This window comes from Triturus cristatus, chromosome 12, assembly GCF_964204655.1.
Source record: "Triturus cristatus chromosome 12, aTriCri1.1, whole genome shotgun sequence".
Lineage (NCBI taxonomy): Eukaryota > Metazoa > Chordata > Amphibia > Caudata > Salamandridae > Triturus > Triturus cristatus.
Window position 1 is genome coordinate 72,485,217 of NC_140595.1, and position 15,175 is coordinate 72,500,391.

Sequence of the window (15,175 nt, forward strand, 5' to 3'; positions counted from 1 at the left end):
ACCTGCAAGAATTACATAAAGAGCCAGGAAGTGTGGAGGGGTGACAGAAAGGAACATTAAGTGAAATGCCTTGATCTTCAGCAGACCCAGCATTTAGCAGCGGAGGTGGTAGGCACCTAAGAAAAACATTTGTTCCTTGAACTTACTTTATCACACTTCAAGTACTACACATTCTAATAAAAACTCCTCAAATGAGCACGTGACCATGGTGTTCTTGGTTCTTCCCCCCTCTGCAGGCCACTCATAGAACTGCAGATTGACAGGGTCTTTTCGTTGTCCACCCAGATGCCGCTGCTGCTGACCCTACACAAGGCGACTCTCGTGTTCCTGCTCACCGTCAGCCTGCCGACGACCACCAACCAGCACTGCGCGCTACCCATGGACAACACGGAGGCATATTCAGTGGAGGGGGACATTATCTTTGGTGGCCTGGTCCCACTCTATGGAGAATCAGGGCGTCCCTCAACCACCTTCGAGGGACCCCCATCACCAAGGAGGTGCCAGATGTGAGTGGAAGATTTCTTATTCCTGTGATTCTTGAAGACCATGCCCTTGTTTATTGGGGTTTGGTTGGGATGGGGGGGTTTCTCAACACTACAAACAGACTTTTGGTTACTGTCTTTTTTGTCAAAAGAGCTGATGTTTGTGAAATAGAAGATTTTCTTTTTTGTGACACAACAATTTATAGTGTGTATGTGCTTGCTATCCGTTTGTGCGTCTGTGTGTATCGCGTATTATATAAGAGAAACACCGTATAATTGTACTTCATCAGGGTGTATCAGTTACCTATAAATGGCAACCCACCTTTTATTACTTTATTTGATTCCATTATGTTGGTGGAAAAGGGAATAATGCATAATTTACAATTAATAAACAATAGCAATATTTGCATTCTATTTGTAAAAGTATGCTAATCTTTCTACAAGTCACAAAAATGATTTACAATCTATGCCCTATTCAAAGACATCTCTAAGAATACACCCTCTGTAAAGAAAACAACAGCATAATCCTGCTTCCAGATTTTTTACAGAGAAGTACCAGAATGCCCTGGCCATGGTATTTGCCACAGAAGAGGTTAACCGAAATGAAGAATTGCTCCCTAATCTGACTCTGGGGTTTAAGCTGGTGGATTCCTGCTACGTTGAAGCCATCGCCATTGGGGCCACTATGGGTCTCCTATCAGGGCAGACACAAATGGTGCCAAACTACGACTGCAACCAGGGTCCCAGACCAGCGGCCATCCTTGGAGACTCTTCCTCTGCCGGGTCCGTTCCTATGGCCAGAATCTTGGGACTCACAAGGTTCCCACAGGTAGGAGTACCAACACTCTCGCTTCTCAGAGCAAATGTTTGGGGTCTTGGGTGACTGCCTGGCTATGTTCCATTTGATACTCTGCAGCAGCGCTAAAGCATATGGCATGGAACTAGGGGCGTAATGCAGGCCCCTGCAGGCACTGTGACGCAGGAAGGTCCCTAACCCTTTGGGGCCCCAAACCCTTCAAAGGGCCTCCAATCAGCCCAAGACCAATGAATATCTGTGAGATATGGGAGACTCTGGGGCCACTCTTGATCTTCATAAGGGGGAGGGACAAATACCATCATTGGGTGTTACACCAGTGCATGGATTGAGCTGGAAGACTGACAACTGCTTTTAGAAGATGACGGCTACTTGGGTTCACTAAACTGGCAGAAAGCCAGCTAGATGTTTTACTGGGTTAAACCCTGGCCACTGACATCTGCTGTGGCTTGCAGATGATGTGTTTGAATCCTAGCAAGGTCAAATCTTCCCCTCTGTCTCTTCGATGGTCGATAAACTGTGTACTATTAAATTGGGCAATAATAATAATTGTTATTTATAATGCATAAGGACAGCAATTATGTTGGTAAAAAGTGCTACGTAAAAAGATTAAGTTACTATTATATAATAGTATATCATCTACACCCGTGGTTCTTAACATGTGGCCTGGGGACCCTTAGGGGTCCCCAGCGCCTACTCGGGGGGTCTGCAACTGCTTAGAAAATGAAATAATATTAACGATTAATAAAGTGTATGTAAATAAGGAAGGAAAATGCTAAATTGAAAATTATTAAATGTTAAGTAAATGTGAAGGGATTTGCAATTGGAGGCTATAAAGTAAATTGGTGTTCTAAGATTGGTTCATGTAAGCAGTGCAAATACATCAAACAGAATATAGTACAGCCGATGCATCACCTCAGTTGAATTTAGAAAAGTCTGAACCTTCCCATCAAAATTAAAATGTTGACTTGTTTATATTGGTTTGAAAATTTAAAAAAAATTGATCATTTGTGTATTTGCATATTTGTTTGATGAAGGCTTGCTTCTCTATTTTTGTGTATTGTTTTGAGGTTAAAATAATGGAAATTGCTTTGGCTGGGGTGCCGGCATCCAGTAATGACTCAGTGGGGTTCCAAAACTCCAATAGTGTTTCAGTAGAAGTCCCCATATTCCAATGATGATTCAGTGGGGGGTCCCCAAATTCCATTTATGAGTAAGTGGAGATCAACAAAAGTCAAAAGGTCAAGAACCAGTGATCTACACCCAGTCCTGGCTCAACTTGTGAACGTTTGAAATCTCCCGTGCTCCAGGCCAATCTATGTGTAATTCTGCAGATCAGGGTTCAAACCTAATAAATACAGACCCTGCTTTAATATACCCTAATTGCATGAACCCTGCTAGTATATGCCCCGCAACAATAGACCCTGTTTGGATAGACTCTGCTTAAAGAGATGCTTTCTGAGTAGAAAATGCTCCCATTGACCCCCCTTGTGTAAACCATACTATATAGACCCTGTGTGCATAGACCATGATTGCATAGATCCTGCTTGAATAACCCTGCTTGCATGTGTAGACCCTGATTGCATAGGCCCTGCTTGCATGCACCTTGCATGTGTTGACCCTGCTTGCATAGACCGTGCTTGCGTAGACCCTGATTGTATAGACCGTGCTTGCATAGACCCTGGTTGTATAGGTCCTGCTTGAATAGACCTTGAATGCACAGATTATGCTTCCATCGACATTGCTTGCATGGAACCTGATTGCATAGACCATGCTTGCAAGGACCCTGCTCATATAGAGCCTGCTTGCATAGACCATGATTGCATAGATCCTGCTTGAATAGACCCTGCTTGCATGGGCCCGACTTGCATTGACCTTGCATGTGTATACCCTGCTTGCATAGACCCTGCTTGCATGCACCTTGCATGTGTAGACCCTGCTTGTATTGACCTTACTTGCATAGACCCTGCTTGCAAGGACCTTGCATGTGTAGACCCTGCTTGCATAGACCCTGCTTGCAAGGACCTTGCATGTGTAGACCCTGCTTGCATAGGCCCTGCTTGCATGCACCTTGCATGTGTAGACCCTGCTTGCATCGACCTTGCTTGCATGGACCCTGATTGCATAGACCTTGCTTGCATGGACCCGGAGTGCATAGACCATGCTTGCATGGACCCTGCTCATATAGAGCCTGTTTGCATAGACCTTACTTACTTAGACCCTGCTTGCATAGAACCTGCTTGCATTGACCCTGCTCATATAGAGCCTGCTTGCATAAACCTTACTTGCATAGACTCTGCTTGCAAGGACCTTGCATGTGTAGACCTGGCTTGCATACACCCTGTTTGCATTGCCCTGATTGTGTATACCCTGCTTGCTGAGATCCTCCTTGCAAGGACCTTGCATGTGTAGACCGTGCTTGCATAGGCCCTGCTTGCATGCACCTTGCATGTGTAGACCCTGCTTGCATAGACCTTGCTTGCATAGACCCCGATTGTATATAACGTGCTTGCATAGACCCAGGTTGTATAGGTCCTGCTTGAAAAGACCTTGCTTGCAAAGATTCTGCTTGCATCGACCTTGTTTGCATGGACCCTGATTGCATAGACCATGCTTGCATGGACCCTGCTCATATAGAGCCTGCTTGCATAGACCTTACTTGCATAGACCCTGCTTGCAAGGACCTTGAATGTGTATACCTGGCTTGCATACACCCCGTTTGCATTGCCCTGATTGTGTATACCCTGCTTGCTGAGATCCTCCTTGCATGGACCCTCCTTGCATAGACCCCGCTTATGTTGTCAATGTCTTCATCACGTTATCAAAATATGTCTTTGTGCCTTGATATAAACTAATACTATCGCTATACAAAATGTATCATAGAGATTAACAATAGACATTTAAATTTTTTAGATCAGCAGGGCATTTTAATTTTGTCGCTATTAGCGGGTCTAGAGTGGCATAATATATGGCGTCCAGAATGAGTCCTGAAGGCAGTCTGGTGTGCCTTTTTTCCTACTACTTAGTATTTTCCCTATTGGTCTAGGCCATCTGCACTGACTTAGCACACTGAAATCACCTCCTGCTTTAGGAGTCTAATGGTCCTAGGTAAAGGTTGGTAGTAGCAGCAAATATACCCATTTCAGGAGGAAATTATAATTCTTAGGAACATCCACTGGATAAATTTGCTCCACATATTGATATTTCTCAAAATGTATCTCCTTATCTGAAAAAATAATATATTCCAATAATGTCTAAATCTAAAAAAAGATATAAGACAAGAGTCCCTTTTCTCAATGAACACGATTCACAAATTAAATATACTTAACTTATAGTTCTTCCAGGTACAAGTCACCCCCGGGTCAAGTGTAAGACACAGCTACTGACCAAAAACCTGTGTGTATCACTGCAATTGTGTATTAGATTTTTTTTCTGCAGTACTTAACCCCTGGGGTATTTTAGATTACATTTATTCTTTACATATATCATATAGTATACAAACGTGTCTTACTATGTCAGAATCACCACAAAGCTTGAAGAAAGGCTTGGTGAGTTGAATCCTTGCCGGTAGGTGATCTGCAGGTCACGAGTAGGAACCCAGGCAAATTTGACAACTTTATATCCTTTTAAAAGTTATAAATTGAGTACCGACAATTTGTGTAAAGTAACAAATGCTATTTACATCACTTAGAAATGGCAGAATTGCAGTATCAAGAAAAGCAAGTAATTATGCTAAAAGGGACAGATAAAATCTCTGTACTTTGTAGACAGCTAGGTGCCAAGTCAGAACATTTATAAATAAAGTGATGTGGCATCTGGAGTACTACTTCAAGTACTCTTAAATGCCATTTTGAATTGCTCCATATCTTTGAGCTAACTCTAAATTAATCTTTTGGCTTTGGCGGCTTCCGTTTTGGCACACTTAAAAATACATTGTTCTTACTTGCCTATATTCCAAACTTGGAGCCAATTTATAAATTTTTTAGGAGTAAGTGAAGTGGTACCACTGGAGTAATGCTTTGCCTACTGATAAATGCCTTGGTGACTTGGGCCTCTATATTGCAATTGTGTTGATCCGAGTTATGTGTCCGCTTTCATTATCCAGATTAGCTACGGAGCAGGTCTGCCACTGCTGAGCGACAAGGGTCAGTTCCCGTCCTTCCTGAGGACCATCGCAAGCGTTGACGTTCAGCCCTACGGGGTGGTGGAACTACTACTGCACTTTGGCTGGACATGGGTAGGGATGCTGGCTTCAGATAATGACTATGGGCAGGAGGGCAGTCACGCCCTCCACGTGGAGATGGCAAAGAAGGGGATATGTGTGGAGTATTTCTACATTTTGGCCCCTCACACGCCCAGGGATCGAATCATTAGGATCGTTGAAATGATGAAGAAGGCCACCTCGACGGTGATCATCCTTTACACATTTATCGCTGAGACGACAGCAGTTTTGGAGGAGGTCAGCTCAGCGAGGATGCCCAAAAAGACCTGGATCGCAGTTTCCAGCTGGATGCCCTCGCCCGTGTTTGCAAATAAGCACTTGTGGACGACTCTGAATGGGGCGTTAGGACTTGCCATTGGCAGCGGAGAGATCCCTGGCTTTAGCAACTTTCTGACCAAGATTCACCCTTCCAAATACCCCAATGACATCTTTATCAAAGCCTTCTGGGAAGAGGCCTTTGGGTGCATCTGGCCAGGAAATGGAAGTACCACAAATGCTAATGACCCAATCCCAGGGGATGTTCCATTCTGCCTGGGGACAGAGGAGCTGATATCCCTGGATAGCTCAGTTTATGACATCACCAGCTTCCGCTTTGCATATGCTGCTTACAATGCTGTCCATGTGGTGGCCAACGCGATGCACGCCCTTCTCCGGTGCAAAGACGGGGAAGGACCATTTGCTCATGGGAGTTGTACAACTGCTCATAAATACCAACCTTGGCAGGTAGGTTGATTTCCACTTTACTAAGCTAGTCTCTTACTTAAATTTAAGTTGAAGACGTTGTCTAGTAGAGTGGGACTACACACTTCAAGTGAGATAGGAAATGTTTAGTCTTTGTGTGGTGGTCACTGAAAGTGTGGAAGTTACACAGGATCTAAGAAGAGCTCAATCCAGACCCGCTGCTAAAAACATGTGTTAAAAATGTAGTGAAAAATTAAAGTAAGTGACAATCTCCTTATTTTACAGAGTTCTGTGGCATTCTTTAAAAGGCATATCAGAGTGTCTAGGTCAACAAAAAATGATAGATGGAAATTCTTATGCCAACCTCTTTTAACCACTTTCAATTACTTTGCATGGCATATTTTTCCATCATTTATTTTTATTATCTCTGTAGCATTATAGAAGAGGACCATATTTTGTGTTTTGTTATGATATGATATTCTGTCTTACCTTATCTGAATTTTTGCTTTTAAAGAACCCTATCACTGTGGTTTCTTGGGACTAAAATAATAGAAGACAATGTAAACCTGTCACCAGACCATAAACTACACATGTTGTTGGCTAGGTCCAATAATGTCAAAGATCTTATGTACAATGCACATTCACATTACCAATACCATCTTAGGTAGTTGGAGCCAATGGGGGCGTGAAAGTATGTCGAAGGCATCGCTGATCATGTGCAGCCCCAATGCAATCAGAACAGCAGCATTTTGAAATATTCGCGGTCCGCATCTATGCCAGGTCCGGTTAATCAGTGGACTGATGCAATCACTCCACTGCAGGAATCAGTGTTTGGCCCATTGTCGCAAGTTCAAACCTCAATGTGTCATTTCAGCCCACCAGCCTCTGCTGACTGATAAAATGAGTACCATTTAGTTTGGTAATAATAAATATTCTGTGACAAGATGCCCTAAAATACATATTTATTATATTTTGTACACTCCTCATTTAAAAGCACTGGAGTTAGCTTGCATAAAGGCAATGCAACGAGTACCCAACATATAAACTGATAAAAGACACAATCTAATAACAAATTGTTTTTGGAAATGATGACTAGTTTCCAATCATTTTGAACCAGAGGAAATGAAAGAGAATTCTGTTTTTGATCTATTTTTAACTTGGAAAATATAGGTGTCTTAATGTTGCTAGAAGAAAAATTAGGCTAGTAGGCAATTCAGGGTAGAATGCCCAACAGATGTGTCCAGTGGTTTGAAAGCGAGGTTAAATTGTCCTCTATATATGGCTTATGCCTGGGATAGTGAATTGAATTTTCTCCAGAGGGATCCAGAATAGATTTATGATCAATGTTGAATAGACCAAAGCCCCAGCTCAGGTTCTAATGCCGAAGACTATTGCGCTAAGATTTAGATCTATGTCTACGAATAAGGTCCTGATGTCAGGACAGCGACTTTCCAAACTTAAAAAAAACCCGAAGCGGATGCTTCAAATGTTTATGACACGTTCTTGTGTTGGTGCCAGTTCATGAAAAGGCTATAATCTTTGCCCCAGGTGTATCTGCATGTCCTAAACATGTCACTTTGCCATTCTTACTTTTAGTTTCTCCATTACTTGAAGAATGTAAGCTACAGGAACACTGCTGGTCAAAGGATTTACTTCGACTCTAATGGCGACTCCCCGGGATTTTTTGACATCGTAAACTGGAGGATAACGGTTAATGGTGTTAGCAGCTTCTCCAAGGTTGGAACATTCGCTACTCTGGCTACTGGGTCCCATAAACTCATCATCAACGACAGCGCCATATTGTGGGGTGATGAATACACACAGGTCAGAAACTAAACAAAGGAATCTAATAACAAACAATCACTTTTTCCATACCAAGACAATTTATGCAGGTCTATTAAGGTATGCATTTGTATTCATGTTTCATTAAAGTAGTGTCAAACTCAGTTAGCAGTAACACTTTGGCTGACAGGAGGGCTGCATGCCCTTTGAACTATGCATGATTTTTTATTCGAATACGCATGGTGAGTTTAGCATCTGAACACTCCGAAGGTGAGCTTAACTCATTAAGGTAGGCAGTGACGACAGGCAGTGACTGAGAAAAATGCCTAATTGCGAATACTAAAAATTATTATAAAAGACTGTCACAACAAAAGACCTTATATATTTTATTTACAATCATCAGACCCCGGTTTCAGTGTGCAGCAGAAGCTGTGTTGCAGGTCAGAGAATCTTGATACGGGAGGGGCAGCCTAAATGCTGCTACGACTGCGTTCCGTGTCCAGAAGATGAGATCTCCAACCATAGCGGTGAGTTGCTTTAACGTATGCCGGTAGGTTTGCCGACCAGTCTGCAGGATACCTTGTTTCCAGCTCTAAGTTGTCCTTTTACATTTCTAGCAGAAGGTATCATGTCAAATGTTATTATTGTTAGCCCAGTTGGTCAGGTGTCATTGCTAATCCAATTGATGGGTTCTAACCCTTGTTAGTCCAACTGGCCAGGTGTTAACCATTGTTAGTCCAGTTGGAAGACTACAAATTGAATAATCTGTTGAGTTGATAAAGCACATCCCAGATTAGCTAGTAATTTAGGATGACCTCTGAGGCAAAATCTGATGTCCAAAACTGCTCCATCCCCAAGTAGGGTCGAGTAATTGCTATAAAAATGTCTAGGAAGATCGTCAATGCCTAAACATTGATGCCAACGCATTATATTACTTACATACTACATTACTGTCGCTCTGCGATACAGCAGCGGGGCTCACCATCATGATAGGCCACACGCCAGATCAGGAATCTGCCATGGGCAAGCTACACTATAGGATGCTGCACTGGTGATGTTATTGATATCGGTACCTACAATGTACAGAGGGCTTACTATTAATTTTGTAGCTAATTAAGCGATTAATGTAATCATGCACAGGGGATACACATTTGGAAAGAAAAAGGAATTAAAAGAAGAAAGAAGGACACAGACAATGTAGGAAAGAGAGGGTAAGGAGAAGAGGGGAGAGAAAGAGCAGGTTAGAGAAAGGAAGGGGATGGCAGGCAGTGGAACAACAGAGACAAGGATGGTAGAGAAAAAGAGGAGGATTTTTAAAAGAGAAGTGAAGGTTATATGTTGAACTGAGTAAGTTTGCCTTACAGAGTGTGCTGTGTGCACCTAGGTTTAATGTAATTCATCTGGTCAAATAGAAGATGGGGAAGAAAAAAGTTATGACAACACAAGTAGAGAAGTAGGAAGAGGCTATATGACAATCAGTTAATATACAGTTCTTAAAAAAACAGTCACATATTCTCAACCGTATTCATATAGAGTCGCAGCAAGACATTTCCCATAAACGCCTGATTCTTTATGTTAGTGAGCCAAGTCCCTACTGTAAGGGGGTGCCTCATCTTCCATAGCCACAGAATATACATTTTGATGTGTGTCTATGTTGCTTTGGGGTTGGGGACACGCATCACTTCGGTTAGGTATTTATTTTGTATTTTCTTTATCTTTGGTAAAAAATAATATGAAAAAATCTTGTTAGATGCACTAATTACATTACAACCTCTCTATATGTTCTTTTTGGAATCCTTTAAAGTGTATCTTCCTACATCTAGATTTGATATTCTTTGCTGGAATACTTGAGATGATCTGAATCTTGATTATTATTCTGTTCATTTATGATTTCCAATGTTTTGAATAAACCTCTGGGTTTGTGGATGAGAGCCTAGAAAGGTGGTGGACAATGCTGAAAAGAACTGCAGTGCTTGTAAATTACTGTTACCACTATAAGGAAGATGTTACTACTTCCCAGATACAACAATGGGTCCCTTACTGGCAATCCAAGATGTTTCAATTTAGTAAGAGGAGGTAGTACTTGTTTATTTATGAGGTATCATAATTCCACTGGGGCATCAAGATACCTGACAACAGTACAGTTTTTCATTATCAACGATTGTTTATGTTCATGCTTGAGGGTTTGTGTTCAGATCAAGCAAACATAAACAGCTGTTAAGAGATACTTTAAAGTGCAAATCCTATCAAATAAATTGTTTTACAAGCATCAAGAATGGCACATTGGGCCTGATTTAGAGTTGTCTGGTAATCAACATTCTTTAGATTTTTTAAGCAAGTTCTAAATCCAGGGGAGAATCCACTGGTGGAATGTAATACACTACAATATCCTTTTGGTGAAGGATATTACCACCAAGAGTTTCCTTCCTATAGAACCCTTCCTCCAGAAACCTCAGTATTTTTCCATTACCATCCACCTTCTTATCTCCTTAGCCTAATCAGCAGTCACATGAGGTTAGTGCTCTATCGCATTCTCATAGTCCTATAATATTCCACCGATAGAGAGATGGAAACGCAGTGTATCGGAGAAAGAGAACAAGTTGCAGTGTGTTTGACCAGCAGAGTCATACTTTAGTGTCCAATTCTACCATACCACACGGAAAATGTTGTACCTATAGAGCCTCGTACGAGGAAGTCTGGTTTAACCAAGCACGATTGTGGAAGAAAACTCCAACACCAGGTTTCGGCCGAAGTGGATCCCTCTAGGATCGGTGATGGAGTCAAGCTCCAGGAGCTGAGTCACAGCACGTTTGTGCCCTAATATGGAGGCTTCTAAAATTGGTCACAGATTCATGATGATTCAGCAATAACTATCACTTCGGAGAGGGGCGGTGTTGGAAGTTTAATGACAATTGAGAAAGGTAAATTATGTAACACTGTATGACCTTTGCTAATGATTTCTACAGCTAGTGATAGGAATGGGTGTTAGATTTGGAATTGCCCTCATTCATGATTATTTTCTGATGTATTCTCAATAGAAAATAAAAAAAAGCATCTTGCTGGTTAGCAAAACTATCTCTTGTGGCTGGATGTTGAGCTCTGATTATCAGAGGGGCTCCAAAAGTAATAAATCAAAAAACTGGATAGAGTCATTTGGCTGACACCTCTTTCTATTAAAGCACCCCCTGTTTGAAAGACAACTTCTTAAATTTGTCAAGTATTCTCTTAGAGGGAAATAAGGAGATTATGTTCTAGTGTTTGCTTAAGGAATAAAAACATTTTAATCTTTGAAGAGTTATCTTACAGTTTTATGAATTTTGAAGTCATTTAGAAAGCGTCTGTACAGTATCCTTTAACCAAATGACTCACACATACACACAGCCGATGTAATAGTATTTTGAAGACACACTTCAACTTGTATTGTATGACCAATAAGACATCATGTTTACCCCAAGTTTCTTTTTCATTTGATTTTGTGCCAATCCCTACCTTTATCTTATTTTTTTTAAGATGCCATTGACTGCACGAAGTGTCCGGACGATCAGTGGCCCAATGAGAATCAGGACCTTTGCATCCCTAAAGTTGAAGAATACCTTTCTTTCCATGAGCCATTGGGGACCATCCTATCTTCCCTTACTGCTCTGTTCCTCCTGTTGACCACAAGTGTTCTCTGTGTCTTCACCAAGCACCGTGGTACTTCCATCGTCAAGGCAAACAACCGAACTCTAAGCTACATTCTTTTGGTGTCAATCCTGTTCTGCTTTCCCTGCTCCTTGCTGTTCATTGGTCGACCAGAGAGAGTACATTGCTGGCTGCGTCAAGGATTGTTTTCTACTCTCTTTTCATTTGCTGTCTCGTGTGTACTCGCAAAAACCATTACAGTGGTCATTGCATTTCGCGCCACAAAGCCAAACTCCTCCTTGAGAAAATGGGTGGGGCCCGCCATTCCTAACTCCATAATTACAATATGCCCCATAACTCAGGCTCTGATGTATATCACTTGGCTGGCAGCCTACCCTCCATTCCCTGAGCTGAACAAGCAGGCCTTTAAAGGGAGGATAGTGCTGGACTGCAATGAAGGATCTCCCTTCTACCACTATGGCATGAAGTTATTCCTTGGGCTTCTGGCACTGGTGACTCTGGTTGTCGCTTTCTTGGCACGAAAGCTACCTAGTGGCTTCAACGAAGCACAGCACATCACCTTCAGCATGCTGGTGTTCACCAGCGTTTGGGTATCCTTCATCCCGGCCTACCTCAGCACCACAGGAAAGTACACAGTAGCCGTCGAGGCATCTGCTATTCTCTCTTCCAGTGCGGGATTGCTCTGCTGTGTTTTTGCTCCAAAGTGTTACATCATAATCTTAAGGCCCGAAATGAACACCAGACAACATTTAATAGGAAAGCACTTGCCCAACAGTACGGAAAGGCTTTAAGCTCATAAGTACCTTCTGAATGGAGAAGCAGCCACTACCTTGCAACTCAGTTATCACAATTTAGAGCATTCTTGGGGTGTGATGAGAGAGGCAGACCATCATTTTCTTTGGAGATAATTGACCACAACCAGATAAGCTCCTGCAAAAATGGTTAGTCATCCTCAACACTCAAGATTAAGTCATGATTTGCCCACATTATAAGACCACCTATCAACCATTTTGGATCCGCTGCTTTAGCCATAAAATCAGGACACAAGGCCAGAGGGTGCCATGGTTGTGGAATTTGACTTCTAAGTCCAGTGTTTTCTGCAAAACATTTTAAGCACTTATTTTATGTGTTATTGCATGAGCTGCCCCACACGTTGCACATATTGGTCCTGTTGCAGCTTACAAATGAATGTTCAAGGACAGGACTTACCTTGTACTAACTATTGTATTGAATTATTTTATGGAATATTTTTGTTGCTCTAAAATGCAGTAACTTATGGCCTAATTTAGAGTTTGATGGACTGGGTACTTTATCAGCAGCGGGGTACTCAGCCTGTCAAACTCTCGGTCCGCCGGTCCGATTTAGATCGAAACATGCTGCTGGATTTATGCCAAAGGAGTACAATTTACTGCTCTTATATTAAACTTCCTCCGATGATCAAAGGGACTATGGGCCTTGAAAAGTAAGTCATCAGACCGTGAAATTTTATATTGTATTAATGATTGTTATTCTTGTCATGAATCTTTTGTAATGTGCCAATTATGAGTCTGTTAAGTCTGTTGTTCTCTTCTGTGTTTGGATTGTTTTATATATATTGTTTAGTCATGTTTCTTTTTGTTTATTTTTTCTTGTATATTGTCTTTTGTTATCACTTATATATGTATTTTATATGTATATTTATGTGGTCTGTTTTTATAAATTGTTGCAGCCCTGACGAAGTTCCCAAGGCTTGAGGGAACGAAACGCGTTGGCTGTGTGCCTATCTTCTTATTGAAGAATATGAATAAAGGATGAAAACGCATCTCCGAATATTGTTTTTGCTTATATAAGGTTCCTTGATCGAGTGCACCTTCCCTTCTTTCTTCTTCTATCAGACCGTGAGCTATCTGGATGGGTAGTTGGATTTTCTTTTTTTTCACTGTCTCTCACCACCAGGGATAAATACCCTCACACCATGGGACAAAACTCCCATTGTGTCTGGGCCATTAATGTTTTCTTTTCCAACAATAAACTCCTGTTTTGGGAGCGTGTTTTTGGAAAAGAAAAAAGACCTTTAAAAGTTTAGCCTAAGCGTGCACCATAAACGATGAATGCACTGCCATGCGTACATACAAACGCAGTGAGTTCACAAAAGGGCCGGCGGTGAACTCTAAATTTGGCAGGTGGAGTAAAGGAAGGGAGGCGGATGTAAAGTCCTCCGTCACCCTGACTGCCTTTACTCTATCAGCCAAAGTCTAAATCGGGACCTGATTTCTGTGTTTATACCCAGGTTGATGATGTAGTCAAACTTTTAATCTTCTCTTATATTTATATACCTTACCTTTACTTAAAAGTCTCTTCTCTCTTCTGAAGTCAATGTCTGCTCCCTAATGCTGTGTTGGACATAATATTCAATGACCATGGTTGGTGAGGACGCACAAGCCTGCATGAATCCTAGATCGTGTAAAGGAAATCGCGGTCACTCGCCCTCTATTTCTCCTAATCGTTGACTCAAACTCACTTGTGTAGGAAAACAGCATCTGTAATTCTGCTACAAGATTTTATGGCAATATGGTTATGGTAATTCCGGGTGCAGAATTACTACACCATTAATACATGAGGAAAAGTTAACAAGCAGGGGTATTGCTCATGCACAACGATTCAAGCATGTTTTCTCTCATTACGCAGACTTTTGCCTGAATAGATCCTACCTGCTTTTAACCGGTGAAATGAGACCAAGGTGAATCCACAGATACTGGTTGTCCAACACATCGCACAATCCAGATTGGGTTGGTAACTCCTGTTCCTGGTAGATTAGATTTTCACTAGGACATTATGATTCATAATAAGGCATTAAGTCATGAGGCTCCCCAAGCAACAAGACTCCTCAGAGTATTTATAAGTACTAATCATAAGACAGCATTCTTTGATAGATGTTGGATGCCACAGTCGAAAGTTCTGCCAAACACTTGCTGCGATTCCATAGCACGGGCGGTCCACCTTTCCTTGAAAGTTTAATTTTGTCAGGTACAGGAACTTTCGGAACTGAATTAAAAAGTTTACCTACCTCCCTTTCAGTATGCCTCGCGACTAAGGCAGTGACGTTTCCTCTTGTGACTTTATTAGGCAGAATGAGGTATTACTATATGTGCTTATTTATATGACTCATTTATCTGAGAAATGTGTATCTCACTATTATGTGTTTAATGACTAGAATAAGGATGTCCTATATGAAACTATATGAATGTGAGTGGTTTGGGAAATGTCGGAATCATATGGTGGAATCAAAAGACCTGCTTTGATGTGGCTACAGATCAGATTAAGGTTCCGAAACACGAAAAATAATGCGCCCACATCACCAATTAAATGTTAAGCGCCGCTGACTATAATTGTGGCAACCAAATTGCTTTGTTTTATATTTTACGTATCTTATTTTTTATTTGTTATTCAGATGCCACTAGTTTTTAGCACTGCTTGTTGGGAAAACATTAGCAGTTTCACATAGATTTAGACAGTTCTCTTCATCCATTGGTCTGCTGAATTATCATTCATTCAAACTTTGCCACCACCCAC

At 41.5% G+C, this 15,175-nt stretch overlaps 1 protein-coding gene across 1 annotated transcript; it reads left to right on the top strand.

Annotated features, from left to right (window-relative positions):
* Positions 1–285: 285 nt before the first annotated feature.
* Positions 286–12,414, top strand: LOC146772548 (extracellular calcium-sensing receptor-like). The gene is made up of 6 exons (XM_085637011.1): positions 286–506; positions 1,020–1,311; positions 5,402–6,241; positions 7,796–8,023; positions 8,385–8,508; positions 11,492–12,414. Exons 1-6 carry the CDS (start codon positions 286–288, stop codon positions 12,412–12,414), a joined length of 2,628 nt encoding a protein of 875 aa, XP_085493137.1.
* The last annotated feature ends 2,761 nt before the right edge of the window (positions 12,415–15,175 follow it).